The sequence below is a fragment of the Euwallacea similis genome, chromosome 22 (assembly GCF_039881205.1).
Source record: "Euwallacea similis isolate ESF13 chromosome 22, ESF131.1, whole genome shotgun sequence".
Classification (NCBI taxonomy): Eukaryota; Metazoa; Arthropoda; class Insecta; order Coleoptera; family Curculionidae; genus Euwallacea; species Euwallacea similis.
The window spans coordinates 2486024-2508325 of NC_089630.1; the positions used below are offsets into that span (position 1 = coordinate 2486024).

The 22302-nt window shown below is 35.0% G+C and overlaps 1 protein-coding gene across 1 annotated transcript; it reads right to left on the bottom strand.

The window, feature by feature from the left end:
* Window positions 1-1505: 1505 nt before the first annotated feature.
* LOC136416249 (DDB1- and CUL4-associated factor 5) lies at window positions 1506-20136 on the bottom strand. The gene is made up of 14 exons (XM_066401340.1): window positions 19853-20136; window positions 8289-8523; window positions 7921-8060; window positions 7375-7504; window positions 6074-6348; window positions 5596-5733; window positions 5431-5528; window positions 5279-5369; window positions 5016-5232; window positions 4249-4404; window positions 4030-4153; window positions 3836-3974; window positions 3262-3423; window positions 1506-2293 (listed from the first exon to the last, which is right to left on the bottom strand). The coding sequence occupies exons 1-14, from the start codon at window positions 20046-20048 to the stop codon at window positions 1860-1862; spliced, it is 2535 nt and encodes an 844-aa protein (XP_066257437.1). The 5' UTR covers window positions 20049-20136; the 3' UTR covers window positions 1506-1859.
* Between the last annotated feature and the right edge of the window lie 2166 nt (window positions 20137-22302).

Below are 22302 nucleotides of genomic sequence, written 5' to 3' on the forward strand. Positions count from 1 at the left end.
AATTTTAGCACGACTTTAAGAAACACCCTGTGTAATCTCGCCCTCAAGCATCTTAAAACACGGCGTTTATTATGTTTTCATATATTATATCATGCTGTCTAAAAGGTAAAAATCTTTCCAAATAGAGATAAAACATGTATTTTTCTGTACAGACAATTTTTTGATTGTTTGCAGAAGGATTCATGTAATTATTCATTTTTGTATATTTCCTATTTTGTTCACAATCGAAATCGAGAACACCAGAATTTTCTTTTATCAAAATGAGATACCCAAGATATTATTAATTTTTTGATTCTACGGAACAGTATAAATGTTTTCAATAAAACCCGCCCTCCATACTTTATCGCCAATGGCTTTTGAGATAATGGTACGTAGTTTTGTTTTTTCAAGGAACTGTAGTTCCGTAGTGATTAGATACAATGAAACAATTTGGATTTTCTTATCTTCAATTTCAAGAATCTCTGTCAAATAACGTCAGTTTTATGATCTAGAAGAAGGTTGTTGGCTTCATTATGCCGGGCAGTGTATTTACCTCTAGTAGAAAACTGGTACTTCTATCGTTCCTCGAATATGGAAACAACTATATATTGTGTTAGTTTTCAATTCTACATCATGTTCTGAATATGTTTCATATAGCAAGTCTTATAACCATATTGACCTGGTTTTGAAGAAAACCACCTCATTTGGGACATCCTATTTAAATGAAAAATAGCTATGAAAATGTGCAAGAGAAACCAAAGGGAGCGTGCTTGTTCTCTAAATCGTATCCTAATCTGGGCACTCTATTCTCGGAGTGCATCAGTTTGTAATATTTTATAACCAAAAATTACTATAGCTTGCTTGAATTGCATATACGAATAAAATAAATTATTGTGATTAACTACAGTAGAATCAAAAGTGCCTATAAATTTGGCCTTCTTGCACAAAATACTTAATTGTTTTTGCAGGGTAAAACCTGTAGGAATATTTTATGGTTGTTACTGGTATTGAAAATTATTGTTTATGTATGTATTTAGGTAATGCACAAAAATCGAATATGAATATACGTTAAATATCTATGTGGATATTCGTTGTTTTCATTGTTTCCAGAATCTACTCTCTTCGCTCCTACAACCTATCATTTTCTGTATTAAGAAAAACAAAATTGACGTAAATTTATATTTTAAAACAATGAAACATTTTTTACACAAAATTAAAATTTTTGCATCTGATAAAAGAATGCAAATGGTACACTAATCAGTATTCGGTATAAAAATGGTCTCTTCGGAAAAATGACCTAGAAATCGCCTTATTTGAGATTCCCTTAGATTTATTAGAATTCCTTTTCTTTGCCACCATTTCCTAGGATCTCCTCCCATATTTTCTGGTTTATCTGATCAAAACGATGACGATGTAATAGTAAAGCATATAATATGCACGCTAGTGCACATACAACACGATGGTCGGATTCAAGTGAACCAGCCCCAGGCAGGTAGTTATTGCAAGAAAATAAAACAAATGGCAAGTATATGACAAAACCAAACATTTTCAGTTTTTTTAAATAATACACTTTTTGGTTATAAATAGCAGAAATAAAATTTGATTTACAAATACAATATAGAATTTACCGATGCCATAATATGCAAAATAAAACATATATAATATAATTTTGATTAACAAGTGAAGATACGCTACAAGCCGCTTTAAAATGAAATGAAATTTCGGATCAAAATGAAAACCTTCTTATCAAATTTCAAAAAGGTGATCGTAAAGCAAACGGTCCTACTATTAAAATCTAAATATTTACAGTCATTTGATATACTACTAATTTTCTAATTTATATTTTCAGTCAATTGTTTAAACAGTCCGCACAAACACTTTCAATTTGAATCGGAGTCGTTTGCGTAAACGCGATTTCTAAAATTCATTCGAGCCTTCCGAATTCGTTTCTGGAATCTCTCGTTTCTATGTTCCTCATCGCTGGTGCGACCGTTTTGCGTATTGCCGGATGCGACCTCCGGAGTTTTCTTACTACTGAAATTTAGATATTTATCCAAACACCTGCTGGACCTGTTATTGCTTGAACTCGTGCCAAAGCCGCTGTCCGTATGGCTGATGGTGCGTCGCTTGGTTGGGGGCGTGTGGAACTCGCAGTCGTCAGAGTCCGAAGAAAACGTACTGTAGCCATCTTCTACTTTATGGCCGTTGGTGTAGTTTAGGACGCACTCGTCTTCGGAATCGCTCAAATTAACCTTTGGGGAAACATACTGCCTTTTCACGTTTTTCCTCTTTGATGTTTGAAGATCAATAGGCCCTATAAGAAAGCGACAAAATGTCAAGTCGATTTATACGTTCTGTTCTAAAGGAACGGTTATATTTTTTTCACACCGTGTATTTTTTAAGCGTGTTTGAACACACGTTCACCATAATATTGTACCTCATCCAGCGTAATTTACAGGCATCACCAGTTCAAATCGGAAGATAGGAATTGTGCAAGTGGGAGAAGAACCGCATGAGTTTTAACATACCTCCGACAAAGACCAACAAAGTGAGCGGAGCCTGTCCAGATCCAGTTGCCAGATCTCTCACCGTTTCAGCACTTTTACTGATATAAGTTCTAGTGATAGATTAAATTAGATTCGAATTTTTCCTTGTTTATACATTATTGTACATTTTCCCATTATAGCATAACTTAGGTACGTCATTGATGAATGTAATGATATGAATCTGTTAATATTTGTCTATGATTTTTTGGTAGGTTCAAGACTGAACTGGCGGCACCGGCTGTAGGCTCGGAGTCAATTGATAAAAGAACGATTCGTTTGTCGTTTAAAACGATACTGGAAAATAAATAAATTGCCCGGTGCAGGTAAGGCATGTAAGGAATTTCGATTTTAAGTCGCAGTTATGTTTACGTTTTTTCATTTATTTACATTGGTGTTTTTTGCCCTGGTATTTTTTAACATTTTCATCACTGCGAAGGCAGAAATCGAAAGAAAATCGATACTAATCTAAACATCGAAGTGGAGACGCCGGCCAGACCGACTTTGCTTACTTGAACCTCTAGCTTCTGGACGCTCTTCGTTAATTTTTGTCGGAGGCATATTAAGCCTTGCGTGGCCATTCTTCTACTTGCACAATGCCTATGTTCCGATTTGAATTGGTGATACCTGTATAGCTCTCCTTAAGAGTGACTGGATCGACTATTTTAAACACAACTTGATATCTAATTAACAACTACAGCAAACTATAATAATCATGTTGTTTACAAACCACTCTTACCTCTACTAGTTGATGCCCCATTATTATAGTCTTCGTTATTATTGATGGCAATAATGTTTCCATTACTTGGACTATTACCGTTGGACACTTGTCCATTTGTATTTGGCATTTCGGCACTGTTTTGTGGAACTTCTAAAGCGTTTATCACATGCTCTGATGTGCCTAAAAAGAACCAGTCATTTCGTTACTGTTTACGCAAATTATTACTCGAAATTGCATGATGCTGCGAGCTAATTTTCCTACAATTCCTTAAGACGAGAATACATACTGAAGAAAGTGATAAGCGACAATAACGATAATTACTAACACTACAAACTTTAAGCGCGTTAGAAGTAAAGAGAAAGTGTGTTAGTAAAACAAATGAAAAACTCGACGAAAAATGACTGCCTCCACGTTATGTCAAATCTACTACCTGTCAAACAAGCTTTTAAACGTTAGACAAGAGCTATCTGATTGGCTTATAATCGAATCGAGGCAAAAATACTGTACATCTCGCCGGAGGTTAACTACTCGTAACATTCTCAAGTCAAGAATTTCCTTTCGAATCGGTTCAGCCCTTATTTCATGTACTCACCGTTTAAAGGTGTGGGCAATATATTCACTAAATTTTCCTCCTCGTTATTAGAAGAGTGATTGTCTTCGTCGTTATCACCGTTTTGCGGACTATGTACGGTCAAATTTAAAGCTTCATCTTCTGAATCTTGCTCTAAAACCTACGAATATATCGATTCAGGAAAAGTGGTGAAAACGGCGAACTACAGATCTCACCCTATATACTGACGGATTAGAGCTAGTTATTCCCGTACTAGTACTGGGTGTATCTAAAAGCATATTTAGACCTGCGTTGGCACATGCTTCTCGCAAACATTGTCTGGTGCGATACCGAAGTGACCTAAACGTAAATGTTTTATTCAATAAGTTCATTATTTGAGAAGAAATATTAAAGTAAGGTCTCCAATTCATCTTTCATGGCTCAGCTCATCTTACCTTGGACTACTTTCGCTAAAATGTTTGATTTTCCTCGCTTCTGATAAACTTGGATTTTTCTTTGAAGACTTTTTAAATGAGCCATTACATCTCTCCTTAGCTTTCTGCTTTAGGGCGTGCTTTTCTTTCTTTTTCCATTTTTCTCGCAACTGCATTCTAAAATAAAGATCAGTACGGACTTTAATACGTACATATATGCATATTTCAATGCAATATATTTCGTTGTTTATTTCTCAAATGAGTCATAGATAAAATTATCTAATGGGTACCAGGAGTTTTCCAATTGTAAGGGATTATGACAAAACCGTTCAATAAATTCATGTTCATTCCTCAAGATGAAGTACCAGACATGTCTACAACATGATTCCAAGTTTCAACAGAGTTCTTATTATTAAACATTTCCTCGCTGAAGACTTTTTGTATTTCGAACGTGAGGGTGGGCAATGAAATTAAGTAGTTTATGACTTGCATCGGTTTTTGTGCTGGACGACCTACAGTTATTTCTAGGAGTAGTGTACATAAGTATACAAAGTATACATTGTCTTGGCACTTGCTTGAATGTAAAAGCTGACGTTTGGTCGGGTAAGACCGGAAAGTTCATATAAGGGGTCGTTAAAACCAACTTCCAGTTTATGAATATAAAAAAATGGCGGTAAAAATGTATTTACCTAGTTCTTACATACTACGATATGTATTAGTCGTTTCGGAAATGGTAACAGAGCATGCTCTTAAAGAAGACACCTTTTATAATACAAAACATAGCATACTTTTTAACAGAGGTTGGTGCTTTATTGTAAGCCATTTTAGCCAGTCGGTGCCTCTTCTTCGCTATTAGCTGAGCTATCTTATTATGTTTTTGCTTCCTAGGATCCTCCAACGTTTTGCTTCGGCTTTTAAATATATGCTGTAACAACTTCGCGTGGTCACGTTCAAAGTCCGAATCACAGCTATCCGTTGACTGAAAGTCCTCAGAACTGATCCATCCTGAAAAACACTTTAAACACTCTTCAAGACTTGTGGCCCACTTTACCTTCAATTTCTCTTTGAATAAGCGAATCGAAGAAAGCCATCATTTTCGAGTCTTCTAATGTGGACTGATCACTATAATCATGTGATATCCTCTGAAAAAGCAATTTTATAAATAATTTAACTACCCAACTATGTAACATTCATTCAACTCACTTCGCCACTGCTTCCTACTAAATCTATGTAATCTTGGTGAGTGTAAACTATTCTTGCCGGGTCAGTGCATTCTTTCAAAAGTGAACCAGTCCATGATCCTAAATGGTCGTTAATACGTTTATTGACTGAATGTTATTTCTGCTTCTCAGTTTGGTTTTTACATACCTATGGGTATTGTACTCCATAATTTGATCATCTTTTCGACCCCAGAGGATGCGATTAAATTATTGTGTTTATTGTACCTAACTTGGTTAACTATGGACCGATGACCTTTCATCACAACATGTAGATCTCCCCATTCTTCTAGAAATATAAAAACAAATTAATTACGAAAAGTTAAAGCACCCTGTTGGTACGTAGGATATTCCTACATGGTCTGCACAAAAATCCACTACAAATTCGTCATATCAGATATCAGAATTATTGAACTTAACTTATGGCAGTGCTACACTGGCAACTTATTCAAATAATTGACGACAAATCGGAATCAACCAAACGTTTTCTTTTAATTTAACTTAACATATTGTATTTTAAAGCTTTTTAACTAAGGTAAACTAGATTGAATAATTATATTTCGACCTAAGAAATTCGTGCTCCAAACCATATAGGTACACCCTATATAGTATTATTAAGACGTTCTCACCCTCATCTTCAGGTACCCTCCACATATACAAATTAAAATCGTCGGAGCCGCTCAACACATATTCGTCGTTCTCTCCGGCAAAGGAACATGTCTTCATAGTACAGCTATTGTAGTATTGGGGATGATAGAATTGGCATATTGACCCTTCACATTGAGTATTGTACAATACTGGAGGTAAACGCCGCCTTAGTGCGAGAACCTTTTTCCCCGTGGAGTCAAAGCAGGCACTTATGCCTGAAGTTTTACCTACTGTTGCATCGTAATGGACCAATTCCCTGAAAGTAAATGAGATTCGCCATTAGAATAACAGACGAAAATGAAGCTTTAAATTTAACATTATAACATAGCCATCTGTATCGATATGAGCTTCGCCTGTTTTTTTTTAGACACCCTGTACATCAGTTCCGTTTCGTAACTCAAAAAAGGGTTTTATCACTTTTCCGCGGCTCAACCACTTCAGTGTGGTACAATAAATCACCGTACGCGGGTTCAATATTTTCAAGAAAATTGTCTATAATTAAATCCAGTTTTCTTATAAAATTTACTAAAGAAACGACGATAATCACATGCATTAAATTAAACATTTTTTCACATAAAGCTTGTTGGTTGAAAATTTTCGATACGCTTTTATATGACATTAATGTTTAATATAGTGTCGAGGGCCGGATTTGGCCCGTAGGCCGTAGTTTGGGGACCCTTGATATAAATGATTACATCCAAATTTAAGACTTATTAGTGACTTTTCAAAGGCAAACTATATACAACAATAAAATAAGTTTGGGAAGCAAACGTACGATGCAAGTCCTATATCTACATCTATGACTGTTTTTGGGAGTTTAAAATTTTACATTTCCACACACTCAGGATAACAATCAGATTTAGTCTTAGCTTTAACCGATCTATAAAACAAAGTCAAATTTGGAATTTTCGAAAATTTTAAATAAACATGCTATTTGAGAGATATTCCAAACTTTAGTGCGAACAGTGCAAAACATACTGTTCTGTTTTAAACCGTCGGCAAGGTACATATATATTTTGAAAGTGTTAAAAATGCAGTATTTTGGGCGCCATCACTTCAAGACTAGATCCAAAGTATACCATCTGCCTTAGATATTTTTTAAGACAATAAGCTGTCCCCAAACTTTTTATCAATTCTGTATACACCGAGTATCGTGTGTTTCCATCTGAAAAATCGGTTCGGAGCGTATATGGACTAAGTTCCCAGTGCAACACCTTGTATTGTATAATATACCGGGTCAATTTAATGAATTAACATGTATTTAGATACTGTCAATCCTTACTCTTTCGGTTTCCTACAATCCCATAAGGCTATACCCTCCTCCGAGTTGGCAGAAACCAAAAACCGAGGGTTAACGGGATTAAACATCACAGAATGAAAACCAGTCTTCTGTTTCGCCAACACTTGAGCCTCTGGAACAGAAAATTCGAATTTAATTTAATGTCACCATTTTCATACATAAAACTACAACTTTTACGAAATTATTGTTAAGCAGTTGAAAAGTATTTTCTATGGTGGATTTAGTGGAAAGAAGTCACATAGTCTATGATGATGGCTTAGAAGTGAAGCCGAAATGCGCATGTCTCCAAGAAACGTCAAATAATTCTAGTAGGCGAAGACATAATGAGTGAGATTTTGTACTTAGTCACGTTCTTTCAGGTTTGCTACTACTGTGTAACCTTTTGGTATTTAGATATAACTAATTTAATACATAATATTTTCATTAACATTTTGACTTCTAGTTTCATTCGCATGAAAATGCCTTTCGAAGAAACTGAGGTAATGATTAGCTATTTAAAAAACAACATAAGACTGGAAAAATTCTTACCTTGATTTGGGGCTTCCCTAATGTCATAGAGTAAAAGCCTACCATCCTCCCCTGCAGTGGCGATAATTTCATCCTTTTGCGGGTTTATACTCAAACCATAAACCGGTTTTCTGTGAGGTATCACCGCTAAGGCGTTTCCGCTAAAAGTAAGAAGCAGGGTTAAAATTCACGCTTGAACTTGTTATATAGGTTATATAACTTGTTATTTAATTTATATAGCATAGCTATATAACTATGTTATATAAATTAAATGAAAAATATTTACAAAAAAAATTGATAAAGATAGCATAATGGAATTAAAGTAAACGTTCATCTAGTTCGAATGTATAACCTGTAGGTGCCTTAACAAGTAAACGGAAATAACTCACGAGTCAACTTCATGTATAATCACTTGGTCATCATTTCCTCCTGAAAATATTCTTTCGTTCTTGGAATTAAAAGCAACACAAAATATATTGCTGTTATGGGTCTTCTTCATTGAGATTGGGCTCTTATTGCGGGATCCATCGCTCTTTGGTTCTGTGTCCACAGTTGTGAGGTTCGCTCCCTTTTCAAACACAGCATCAGATATGTTCCACAGTAAAACTCTACGATCATCCCCACCTAAACAAAATGTTAAAAGACGTTTCAGAATCTATAATTTTTAAAAATCGCTCAAGGTTTGTTGCTCTAAAAGTTGCTGAAATGCATTTCTTCAGTTATTGTTTACGTCGGTAAAAATGTGCATAAAATCGGTTTTATTACGCGGACAAACCTGAGTAAATAATGTTTAGAAATTACGAATATCCTCATTTTCTTCCATTTCCTAAAGACTCCTACACTGACAATAATTGTGAAAAATTTGGCAGTATTGGTCTTATTAATTGAAGGTACGCATGAGTTCGTTCATGTTTTCTTTTAAATTCTTTTGATGGAAATGAGAGATTTTTTATAATAAATTTCTTTTAGTGCCCGAGCAAGGCTCAAGACTGTCTTTATAATTAAGTTGCCACATACTGAGTGATTTTTTCTAATAAAGGTAGAGGTCTCTATGTTTTCTGACACTGTGCCACATCTCTGTATGTACGATTATTTATTAAAATGTTTATAATTAAAACTTATAATTTTTTAATTTTATACTGAATGGCAAAGGAAGGTAAACACAGTGTTTTTATTTCAATAATATTTTGCATGCTAACGTGTTTTGGGTCCAATAACAATTGATTACATTTTCAGTCTTTTCTGCACAGCAATCAGTCCTTAAGTTTTTTTTGTACTATTTCGCGTTGTAAAGAATTATTATCTTCATTAGAGATAACATGACAGAATCTCATTATATCCAGAAAATAGTGGAACCATACGTCTTACCATACATTGCCACCATTCAAAACGGTATATTCCAACAAGACAATACTAGACCACAGAGGCTAGAGTGACGCGAAACTCATGAACTAACACCACGTTATCATTTTACTATGGCCATCAAAATCGCCTGATTTATCTTCTATTGAATACGTGTGGGACACGATAGGTCGCAGGTTATTGAATTTAGAGCATCCCCCTCAGACATTGGCAGCACTTAGGCATGAGGTAGAAGTAGCCTGGAATAAGATACCGCAAGATGCTACAGACCACCTCATAGGAACAATGCCCAGGCGCCTGAATGGGTGTATAATAAACAGAGTGTCTTCGATATTTCTCAGAAATCGAATCCACGACATTTAAGTTGACTTTCCTCTATCTAATCGGGAAATAGGTTTTCTCTGTTAAAGCAGACCAATTTCGACCACACTGTACACCTATGCAGCCAGATACCTATTTGGAAAGCCCTTTGTTGCCAGCTGCAGGTCGGATTGTTCATTTATTTGCTACGGTTTATGAGTCAGATATATACTATTTTAAAATTTTTCAATTAAAACTGAAAGAGCTCAAATTAAAAGTAGTGGAGTAGCGTGGGAGGTTTCAACTTTTATTTTTTAATTGTAGTAAAGGAACGTAGCCAACAAGCTCCTTTTTCAACAAACATTTCCAGTCAAAGTACACAATGAAACACTTTGTATACCTACTTGATACACACAAAAGCATCTGATAAACTCTTAGGTGATAACAGAGCGTTTTAAGTAGCCAATGATTTTCACTTTCTGTACATTCTTTTGACTTTCGTTGGCACTGTGGCGTTCTTAAGTAGCATCATGCGTTGCATTTTTATCCACGATCCCAGTGTCTTTTGCGGATCTGAGGAACGTTAACAAATTGGTTCAAGAAACGGAAGATTTGCTAAGCGAATGCTCAACATTTAAACTGCCCGTGGATAACGAGGTATATTTTGCGAATCTTACATCAAACGAGACTAAAGGTGCACATTGAAAATTGAAACCAGTTCACGTTAAGTGATTAGTTAATTCGACCATGATTTAAGTAAATAAATACATTTTTGAATAACAGAAACACTGATTAAATATCATTTGAAAAATAATTATCAATGTAGTTCAATGAGTCGTTGCGTTGAACACATAAATTATCTTTAAAATGTGTGAAACGCTCTAAAATCTCTGTTCTCAATTGCTGAGGAGCAAAAGTTGAAAAAATCAAAATTATGTCTTTTTCAAGATTTCCGGGACTTTCGATTTCGTTTTGAATTGCCGAATTGCTGCAGGAGGAACAGCAGCGGAGTGTCGGTCTACAGGTCAATTAAGGCAGGATTTAGCGTTCTTGTGGTGGAGGCTGGTGGCGGAGCGCCAGACACACGTGCTATCCTAGGCCCCAGCCCATATTTCGAAAATAGCTGTGTGAATGGTTGTTTAAGTGAAATCTGTGCTGAAATTCTTCAAACAACGTCTTTAATTATTAAAACGAGGCATTCTATGCAGAAGAGCACTTTTGTGTATTAGGTAGGAAAACACCTTCTATCGGCAAAAGACTTAAAAAAGTAGCGTTTCCTTTGGCACCTCCGAAATATTGATGCTGACAGAAATGCGGGCTGTTCAAATTTGATTTAAAGAAAAAATGTATCAATTTCTACGAAACCGCTTAAGATGTTTGAAAAAAAAATGTGGTTTGCGACGGTTGCAGAAAACGCGTATTTTTTGATAATTTTTCAGGGCGCGCACGCCAACAGGTCATTTTTCAGATAATAAAAATACTTTTTCAAATAATAAATTAATTTTTGAACTCTCTAGTCAGTCCTGATTAAGAAAGCTATTCGATTTTTTCTCTCCAACGTCGACCTTTTATTTATTTCGAGTTAAAAAAAAACCATCCTACTTCTTACTTAACTTAAATTAAACGAAATATTGTCTAAATTCAAAAGACGAAATTGACTATTTTAATGAGAAGTCACAATCAGATGGAAACACCGCTACGGAAACTTCACGTTCTTATACTTAAATAAAATTATAAAAGGAGCTCCCCAACTTTGAAACCGCCCTGCATTATTAAGTACCGATCCTCAGCTTCCACTAGCTAACAATGTCCATATGCAAGAAGAAAAGTTCCCGGTAGAAATGGCGACATCAATGGAACGTTGCACGTAAGAGGAAACGCTAACCATTACGATAACCGAGCTGCCTTAAGCAACCCTGACTGAGCATGCCAAGACGTGTTGCCTTATTTCAAGTTATCAAAAAGGGAAAACTTTGCAGTTGATTTCGACGTAGAACGTCATGGCCTGAATGGTCCTCAACCGATCAAGCATACCCCTGATGCTCCTGGCCTGGTAAAGAACTGCTCACTAATTTAAGAATAGCACACTTAATTAGCATTTTCTAGATTAATTATCTGTTAAAAGGCTCGAAAGAAATTGGTCTTAAAGAGGTGGATTATAACGACAAAAGACAACTTGGCTATAGCAGGATTCAGTACTATCTAACAGATGACATTCGTTCGAGTTCGAACTATTCCTTTTTCGATTAGAGACTCTCCAAACTTTCACATATCCTTCACTTCTCTTGTAACGACGATGACCAGAGTGAATAAAGCGGCTGGGATAGAGTTCATCAAAGATAAACATGAAAAATGATAGCAAGTGCCTCAAAGTCGTCGTATCAGCCAGAGCTAGCAGCTCCTCTTAGATTTTAATGGTTTCTGGTGCTGGACCGCAGATCTTCCAGTTGGGCAACATTCTAGAGATCACGTAGCTGAATTGGGGTTTCTTTAAGTGATGTGAAACTGCTTATATAGTCCATTATTAACTTAGTCCGTTTCAGGTCTAAAAAAGTGTATTATAATGTGTCTTTACATGAAGCAGTGGCCGATCAAGGGCCGTTAATTGCTGAAGTAGATGGTGTTTCCTGGTCCAAATCGTGGAAGGATTTCCTTCCACGATTTGGACAATGATTCATTACCAGACACTGAGTTGGTCAGTACTATCACTCATCTGTCCACGTGTTAAATGAATTTTGTTATCTTTGAGAATTTCAATTTGTTGCTTTTAACACATATTCTTAATGTATAAAAAAGAGAAATAGACAGAAGAAAAAATACGAAACAATGCTAAGAATACATTTTTTTCTTTTTTTTAATTTTGGGTTTAATTCTTGAGAATAAACATCTTAACTTTTAGTACTGCACGTTGTCCTTAGTTAAACCAATGTACTTGATTAGAATTTTTAAAAATCGAAAGAGAGTACGGTTTTGTATATGTTTTTAAAACATGCATTTTCAATGTCATTTGCAAATTAAACAAAATTCTGTAATTATAATAATATTGTTCTTCGTATGAACACCAATTATTCAATAATACAAAAATCCAGGTTCGGATCTGACTAAATCAAATATTCTGCGGAAGCTGTGGCGACTTTTCCATTACCCTCATTATGCTGACACAAAAAATTAGGATTTAGGAAGGTTTCACAAGAACAAGCAAATTCAGGATTTTTTTGCTTCAACTACGAACCTGAACTAACCTGAATTAACCTGTAACAGGGTGTTTATTTTTATTTTTAATACACATACTGGGTAATCCGTTTTATTTTGCACCCCCGCATAAATACTTTTCTTTTACTTTTAGAATGAAGTGCAACGTACAAAAATTGTAGGGACTCATCTAAAAGATTAAAGTAAACCATTTGCATAGCTACAGGGTGAATGAAAACGTGGAAAACCAAACTTTCGTTTCTTTACATAACATATCCTGTATATTATATTTCAGTTTTGTCGGGCTTTTTGAGCTGATTTCAATGGTATTAAATTTCAATGGATTCGGTTTAGTATTTATGTCAAAAAATACACTTTTGTGTAAATTCGTATTTTGTAATATTAAATGTAAGAATTACGTATACTTTATTGTTTTAACTAGGAACATTATATAGTTCGTTATTTTGATTTATTTAGTTATTCTTTTTTATTTTTCTTTAGCCAAAGACTTTTTGTAAGCACAAAATCGAAAACGTACCAATTTCCTTTCAACGAACAAATTTTTTCATTGTTTACGTACTATTTAAATGAGCTTGTATTGTATTGTATTTTCCCAAATTTATACCTGTTTTTCTCAAAAACTAATCGATAGATTTTGGATTGAAATACACTTTTAATTTGAGGTATTATACGACCGATGTTTCCATTTAAAAAATCGACTATTTTGCGCTACCGCTAATGTAAACAACATTTAAAAAACACAAACGTTAAAAGATATTAATTTTTGTCCTATTTAGTGGTGCTTTTGATTTTTTAAATAGGAAAAATTTGTTAAAAAGTTAGAAGGGGAGGGCAATTTAGACTCGCACGGTATGTTGATAATTTGTGGCAACAGATGCGATTTACAGCTAAAGTGCTACGGCCGGGGCACCCCTAGTTTGTGGAATTAACTGTTTCATAAGTATGTCTAATTAGCTTTCGTTTATTGTTCTTATCAAGTTTAATTTTTATTCAAGGAAAATGTCCATGGAAATTTGTAGCTTGAAATTGTTAAAAAAAATACCACGTGTTTCTCGTACCATTTTTCACGCGTGGAAAATCTCCAGTTTAACTTGCAATTCGAAATTCCCAAAAAAGGTGCGGTATGCAATTTAATTTTTATTCGGGAACATCTCCAGTGAAATTTGTAATCTAAAGTTGCTAAAAAAAGATACCACGCGCGATTCGCCGTGGCTTGGGGAACCAGCCGTTATAATATACCTATTCTTTTCCAAGCGCTATAACATATTATTATATACATCCGTTTATATTTCTGATACAACTGAACATTTATTCAAAACGTTTAACCAAGTCCATCGCAAATTATCAACAAATTTTGCAAATTCGAATGAAAAAAACCATGAGTACACGAGTGCTTTTTTCTGACCCAGATTGTACGAATACATATTAGTCTAAAATTATCTACAATTTTCGCTACACGAGTTATATTCGGAGGAGAATTTCATGAATCATGGTGGTGTAGCTGCCACAAAAGCGAACTTTTTGAATTAAGTTTTTTTTTATAATTAGTTACGTGAGAAACATGACAACGGAGTGGGAAAAGCCATACACGAAATTCGTGTTCGCTGGTGCGATGTATTTGAAAAAGTAAAGTAAAATAAACATACAAAGCTACACGTGGTTCTAAATTGTTCTTAGGTCTGAAACTTGCCCATTTGCCCGGAATTTTCTGATAAAAAAGTTGCCCATGTTGCGAGATTGATAATAAAAATACTGTGCGTACGATTTTGTGCGGCACTGAGGACTATTGGTGAAAAACATGCTTAATAGAAAATGCTTAGAATCGCCTTTAGATAGATAGAAGATTTTTTTTTACATTTTTAGATTAGATAGAAACTGCGCAACAACGCCTGCTCCATCAAAGGATGAATCTTAATGTGTAATGTCCCCGGGTTAATCAAATTTCATAAATCAGCGTTCGCTATTTTCTCAGATAGAGATCTGTTTCCAGGTTCATTTGAATAAAACTTTTGTTTTGAAATCATACAATGAAGCGTCTTTACACTAAAGAGGTACAGGGCGTTCCGTAAAAGAAGATAAGTCGGTAGTGTTTTGTCAGTTTTCAACGCTCGTTCCTATCTTTACACGGCTCCCAGAGATAGCTGATAGAGATAAAAATTATATGAATTTTAATTTTTTTATTTACCTACAATTTTACCGGCACATTTTCCCACGATTTACCAGTCGAGCTGCAGGGAGCTCTCAGAACATAAATGAAAATCTTACACATCGCTCTTAGGTGCGAGGAATTATCGCAGCAAGCGGCCTCTCTAGAAATTATGTACTTAAGTGAGTCAGACAAGATAATGCCACCGGTCCGTAGTAACTTTTTTATAGTATTTCTTATAAATAATGATTTTCTACCGAATTCAGTACTGTGCAGATAATCACGCAAGCCCTCCGACCTCATTACGAAGAGGAAACGACGCTGATCTCTGGAGATCTATGTGATTATCCATTAATCAATTTCAACACTTTTGGAGCGAAATCGACTTAAAAACCACGCACCAAAAAATCCCTTTTAGAGTTAAACGACACAAAGTCGTACCAAAACCTTAGCAAAGAATTGGTCGTGCTTCCAAGTGCGGTTTGTGACGAAGCACACGAGGGTATGACTGAGGATTGGTGGTGGTTCTGCGTGGCACACCAATTTACTGTCTTAGTGAGCGCTTTTTGAGAACCTTCAGAGATATTTCGGACAAATCGTTTCAGGGCCTGCATGCTACTGGAACAAGATTGGGAACCACTCGGTGGTAAGTCCGGACTTAAAAGTTTATGGCATTTATCGTCTGGGGGTGGATGCAGATGTGATGTCCACCCCCAATTCCGGTCGTGCTATTGAGCCTGTTGTGATAATTGCAGAGAAAATTGCGGACGTCGTTACGGCTGATTATTATTAATTTAGTTACAATATCGGACATAATTAAATTAACCTTATTAACTTTGTTCTAAAAAAATTATAAAATAAATTGAACATTTAAAAATATACGGGGTGTTTCAGAGTTAACTGTACCTACGCTACCTACATTACTGTACTTACGCTACAGTTAAAGTAATTCGCCATGATTCAAATGCACCCATATATCGTAGGCAAATCTTGATTAATTCTCGAGATACAGGGCGTTTGCGTTTTTTTATTCAATGACTATAGTCATAACTCTTGACCTATTCGCTATAACTAATTCAAATTTTGTGGGTAGTCACATCTTAACATACACTATAAGATACCATTAACAGAGTTTGTAAAATGCAGATTCGGACTAGGAAATAGTCTTTTTAGAAATTTTTATGAATTTGAATACCCTGTATATTGATTTCTTTAAAGCCATACAGAGCCTTCAATAAAACGTTGAAAGCCGTCTATACCACATTAGTTTTATAATTCCGGCACGTATCATTGTGTCTCAATTAACTTAATTTTTTCAAAAAATGTCATAAAAAGGCATTTTTTGAAAAAATTAAAATACGAAGACACGAAGACACGAAGACAGCGACAAGAATTTACAAATCGATATGCAGACCCCTTTTAGACTACGGACATATAGTGAGAGCAAACGCTACCGAAAAAACCAAAAGACATATACAGACAACAGAACAAATCGCTCTGAGACTCATCACTAAAATAAGACATCCTGACAATCCTTTGCACAACCCCTCCATACAATTACTATACGAGCGTACGAACATGACAAAAATAACGGACAGACTATCACAAATACAGACAAAATGGAAAAACAACCGACACAACTGGACAATACTTAATCCACTTTGCCTCAGACGACAAACACGACAGTCCCACTTTCTCTCCCCTCCTAATACGTTACACGAAGAACTGAGCGAAGATATACAATAACGATTTTTTTTTTTTTTTTTTTTTTTGTCTTCTTTGCATCTCCAATGTATACCGTTCTGACCACTCTCTGTGTAGACCTAGGCACCTGATTATGTAACAAGGGCAGAAAGACCAATATGGTCGATAGCCTATTTCGATGAAATGAAGATTATATATATATATATATATATATAAAATATGTGTTTAATAATTGATCGAGAATGCCATCTTTGTATTGTAATAACGAAAAATTAAATTATATAATAACAATTACAGCACAACGAACAAAAAGGGAGGTTCCAGAAGGTGTTCAAAGTGACTGCCATTTGCTTGTATGCACTTTCTTGCTCTTAGTTAAAGTTGCCTTTTGTATAATGTCGGGATTATTTCTAATTGTCGCAAAGCAGTCGTTTATTCTTTGAAGGAGCTCCTCTCTTGTTTATAAATCTCAGATTTGAAATGCCCCCGAAGTAATAATCTAATGGATTAAAATCTGGCAATATCATCCATTCATTCTCGAGATACAATTTACTTTATTTTTTTAAATCGATTTAAGTTTACTACTCAAATAGACTTTTCCTTGTTATCAGGTAGCGTCAGATCTACGAGAAGCTTATTAATAATTTTGTTTCATGAAAGTTATTCTTAGTCACTTCTTTTGACTTCTTTGATCATAAAATATTTTATCGCGTCATGATGCCTAATTTATTTATAACTCAAGATTATGCCTACATAATTTTTGTGTATGGTTTTTGCAACGGTAATGAAAGAGCAGCAGTTCGTGAATATTTTGCCAATCTTAGATTGCCCAACCATCAAACATTTGAAAAGATGTTTAGCTGCCTGTGAGAGTACGACTGTTTTGCATATAAGAAAAATGGTAATAATTTTGAACACCTCTTGTAACTGTTTTTTTGTTGCGTTATACTTGTTACTATCTAATTTAATTTTTTGTTATTACAATACTAAGATGGTGATTATTTCGAACAATTATATAAATATTTTAATTTTTCCAAAAAATGTCTTGTTATTGAGACAAAATGATACATAAGGGAATTATGAAACTAACGTGGTAAAGACAGCCTTTGATGCTTTATTGAAAGCTCAAAGTTTTTGCTATTTTGCATTGAAAGCTATAGTTTTAAAGGAAATAATATACAAGGTATTCAAATTCACAAAAACTTCTAAAAAGACTATTTCCTAGTCCGGACCTGAAATTTTCAAACTCTGTTAATGGTATCTTAGAGTGTTTGTTAAGTAGTAGCATTTGTGTAGTGCATTTTTCATTTAATATTCTTACATCTTGATGAAAAATCGTTAGATTATCTTTTAGGAGTTATGGAGCCAGGTTTCACTAACTGAAACTAGTAGAATACCCTGACTTTCTAGTATTTATGAAAGAAAATTTACTATCTTTCTTAAACAGTCTTGATACTTATTGAAATCAAAGCAACTTATACTCGCATTTTTGGGCCAAAATTATAGTAGATACATATCTCCTTTTCTTCAGGAGGGTAGCTACTGCAAAGGACTTTAGACTCCTTTACTTAAATGACCATAACTATCTTCTTCAAGTTGCGCTTTTAAGATTTCAGAGTTCCAATGGAAGTATTCGGGCTTAAGATAGTAATATCCTACATAAAAGTCACATTAACAACCTTGATGGCCTCCATCAGCCTGCTCTGTGATTCTGGGTTCTCGAGATATGAACTAACACACATATTCATTTTACTTTATTTCATTGATATTAATTTTTGCGATTTTGAAACTTCCTCAAAATGAAGGTTATTCAAATAAAATCTTAATGTTTCAGAGCTTGAATGGTAGTGTCCAGGGTCAACCTAGGATCCATGTCTGTCGATTAGAGCAAAAAATATTACCTTAAATAATTCTAAATAATTCTAAAAATTTGCAGAACCAGAATGTGTTCAATTTTAACGATCTTTCAAATTTTTAGCACCAATCTTTTGGAGGCCCAAGAGCAATTGCACATATGTATTTATATAGCAAAGTGCTTGAAATCTGGGATTTTTTAAGGAGCTGAGATATGGGTCCCCCGCATCAAAAGAGAATCACATGTTGTTGACAACAATAATGTATCTGGATATTTATTAGTATTTTTTGTAAGAAAATTCTCTAAATTGCCTTGTAACCTGACACATTTCCCAACAACTAACTATTTTTCTGCTTCAATATTTTCCAAGTTTTTGTGGAACATTTGGTCCAAGAGTTTTTTAAAGAAGTACTTTCTACATTTATAACCTCTGTATTAAATACTCTTAATGCTTAATAATTTTCCTTCTATTGTTACCAAACAATGGTACATGTGCACTAAACATGGCCTTTACTACCACTTGCAACATTTAACCCCAGTTATTCTTAAGGCACTAGAAGTGTAAAACACATTCTTACATCATATATATTTCATCTCAGATTGCATAATGCTTTTGCAATATTTACATGATAGGTCATTTCTGATACCTGAACACATATAAGCCAAAGCTGGACGTACAGTATGCAAAAGGCGACCAGGTAGAGAAAAGGTGAAGATTCCAGGGGTTATGTAGGACTTATGTAAAACTAGGATATAGGTAATAAAACTTCAAAGAGTTAAAAGTGATTCAATAAAAGTTTCTGGTAAAATTACCAGTATATTAATAACTTAATAATATGTAGTGCTATTCCAGAACTCTTGTCCAAACATGGACAAAGTTTGAAATGTAGGCAAGTACAAATAATAGCATTTCTTGCAATTAGATGGGTACAATTTTTTTAATTAAGTGCTAGGTTCTGTGCTAAATGAGGCAAAATATACAGTGTGAACCGAGTAAAAAATATTTTCATGAATATGATTGTGACACATGTTTAAAGGGGCTGCATGTTTAGAAATGGCTATTGTTGAGTCTTTTATAAACCTGATCTACAGACACATGGGGACATTCAGTCTGATGAATTTAAGAATTTTATATCTAATATTCTTGCAATAATCAATAAGCAATTTAACTGTTTCCAAACGTAAACTTGAAGCACAGGAATATATTAAATTGAATAACTTTTACTTTCTAAATGGCAACCATTTTCTTATATATTTTTCTAATGTTGCACTATGATTTTTATTTTAGGGAAAACCAAGCTACGCATCGATTTTTCTCATTGGAACTGGAAAATATGAGAGGAGAAGTGTTGAACAACAAAATCCATCCTTACCTGAGACCAATAATTCACCTTCTTCAGAAAATTCAATGGCATTCACACACCCATAATGAGCGACCAAATCCTTTCTATAAAAATTTCTTGCCTTCATTAATCGTTCTTTGAAAATTCGATTTTTTATCACTAAATGATTACTGTATTGTCTGTTCACAATATATGATAAAGGATTTATTACCGATGACCCAGCCATTGTTAAAAATTTGTAAATTCGTTCACGACAAAATGCAAAGTATTGTTGACAAAACGGCGGCTCAACGTCGAATGGAATGGCTGGATGTCAGAATCAGCTGTTTTTGATTATGGTTTACTAGCCGTCCTACTCCTCAGCCGCTGTTGCGATTGCGTTTCCGGTAGCGACGCAGTGGGATGTGCGCATGAGAGTTAGAGAAGATCGAAAACGAAGAAGAGAAGAACAAAAAGAACATCATATTAAATTTAGGCATTTAGGCGTAAACTCGTGCTGTAAACCTATGAAAAATTCGGGGGTAACTAGACCCACATTAAAGGTCCGGCGGTCTCAAGTACGCTGGAGAAGAAATACAAAATCGCAGCGCAATAAGAGCCCTCAATTCTAAATAAATGGAGAAAGAACCAAAGAAACCAACAACAAAAGAAGCGCGTGAGCGTTTCCCACAAGCACAAAATTTTACGTCATTTCCATTTCTGTCCTTTCCAAAAAGGAAAAGAAAATTCAAAATAGGTACCTTTGCGCCTGTAATAAGCTTATTAACCCATGAACTAAGCGTCCACAATCAGTGGGATCTGTTTGAAGTCGAAACTGTTCTTGACAAAGAGAACTATTTCTATTAAAGCCGTTTCATAACATAACGAGTCACGCTTCATTCACTTAAAACTCAATTTTAAATAGACGGAAAAGTAATTACTGTGTTCACACTAGGGTGCACTCAAAAGCACCTATGCCCTTTAAAGGCAGCGGCGGTCATTTGAGTGTGAGCGTGAGCGTCGCTTGACTCACAACATGAAACGGGCTTTATGTTGCCTGAAGCCCGACTTGCGCTTTGTTGCGATATATTGGGTGCTCATTTAGCAGCCCCTCGTACTCCTATGGGTTTATTTGTGATTTCGTAAAAAAATCAATTAAGGGGATGTATGAATGCAGGTTTTCCTGAAATAAATAACAATTCCATTAACATTTAAAATAAGTATGAGATTATTTTATACCAAAATGAAGAAAATCGAATTTTCTTTCGTCCTACATCATAAAAAACACCACCAATCCTATTTGGGAAAATCAAGAAAACTGAAGTTGAAAAGGTGAAAATTAAAGTTGTTATTGTGAACACCCTGTATATATTTTCCGCTATATAAGTATTCATGCCTGCTGAGGCGACCTTACGTGACAATCTATTCGAAAATGATCGAAACCTAACTTAAGCTGTGATATTAACTTTTTTATGAGGCGCAGCTCATGTCTAAAATCCCTTTTAAAACGTAATAGCTTCGATTCACTGCATTCCAGAGAAAACGTGGGATCAAGAGAGGATTCTATCACGTGAAAAAACGCAGGTCATCCTATTTTTAAAGAATGACATCTTATGACGCCCCATCTTTTTATGACGCTCTGTATGTACGATTTCCTTCAGAGTTTCAGCCCTGTTTAAATTAGGTTTCTTTAAAATGAATGTTAGAGTAGCACGAACAAAAAAAGATTAGGTTATGATGAAAATTATTTAGCTGACCACCTCTAAAAAAGAGGGCCGTATCACGCGCATAATTCCCGCTATTGTTTCCTTTTGATATGGCTTATGACATTGTTAAGTTGATAAATTTGTGTAGTTATGTAAGCGCAATAAAAATCATATCAAAGCAAAGTAAATAATTTCGCGTTTGACAAAGTAAAATTAAAATTTATCACAATCAAAATGATGACTGGGCAACAGATTAGAGCGCAAGCGCATTTCTATGTCGACCGGGCAAGCGCTTTTCCTCGTGAATTTGACAGAGTCACCTCAATTTGAAATGTATATGGTCTGCGAAAGCGTAATCATGTGTGCGCAGTGGTCCAAAAGGCATAGGCCCACAGGAAATACAACGTAGCATACCCTTTCAACCTGGCTTGAGAGATGGAACTTGTTCCTTCCTATTGAAGTTGTCGTATTCAAAGATCTCGAAGGGTTTTCTGGCCAGTTCTGGGTGGTGCTAGGGGGTAGGTTCTGAAAATCAATGCTCTCTCCCTGTAGACTTTTCTGTTTGCCCAACCTGCAATTTTAATCAAAAAGATCCACTTTCTGAATGTGGAGTCCTTGGTAATGAAAATCATATCTTCTTTAAATGTCGTTTTCGCTCAAATTTAATACTCATCCAAATATGATTGAGAAATTCTATCAAGACCTTATCCACCTGAGATTATTTCCGTCGATTATCGTTAGGTAATTGTTGAAGTTCTTTCTACCTATTATTGATTTGATAATTAATTTTACTAA

Excerpts from the sequence above, each read along its gene's own strand:
- LOC136416249 (XM_066401340.1), bottom strand. The coding sequence starts at position 20,048 with ATGGCTGGGTCATCGGTAATAAATCCTTTATCATATATTGTGAACAGA. Across the intron at positions 8,524-19,852 it reads AGGTGAATTATTGGTCTCAG|GTGGGGATGATCGTAGAGTT; the intron begins GTAAGGATGGAT and ends CATTTTGTTTAG. Across the intron at positions 5,370-5,430 it reads TAGTAGGAAGCAGTGGCGAA|AGGATATCACATGATTATAG; the intron begins GTGAGTTGAATG and ends TTGCTTTTTCAG.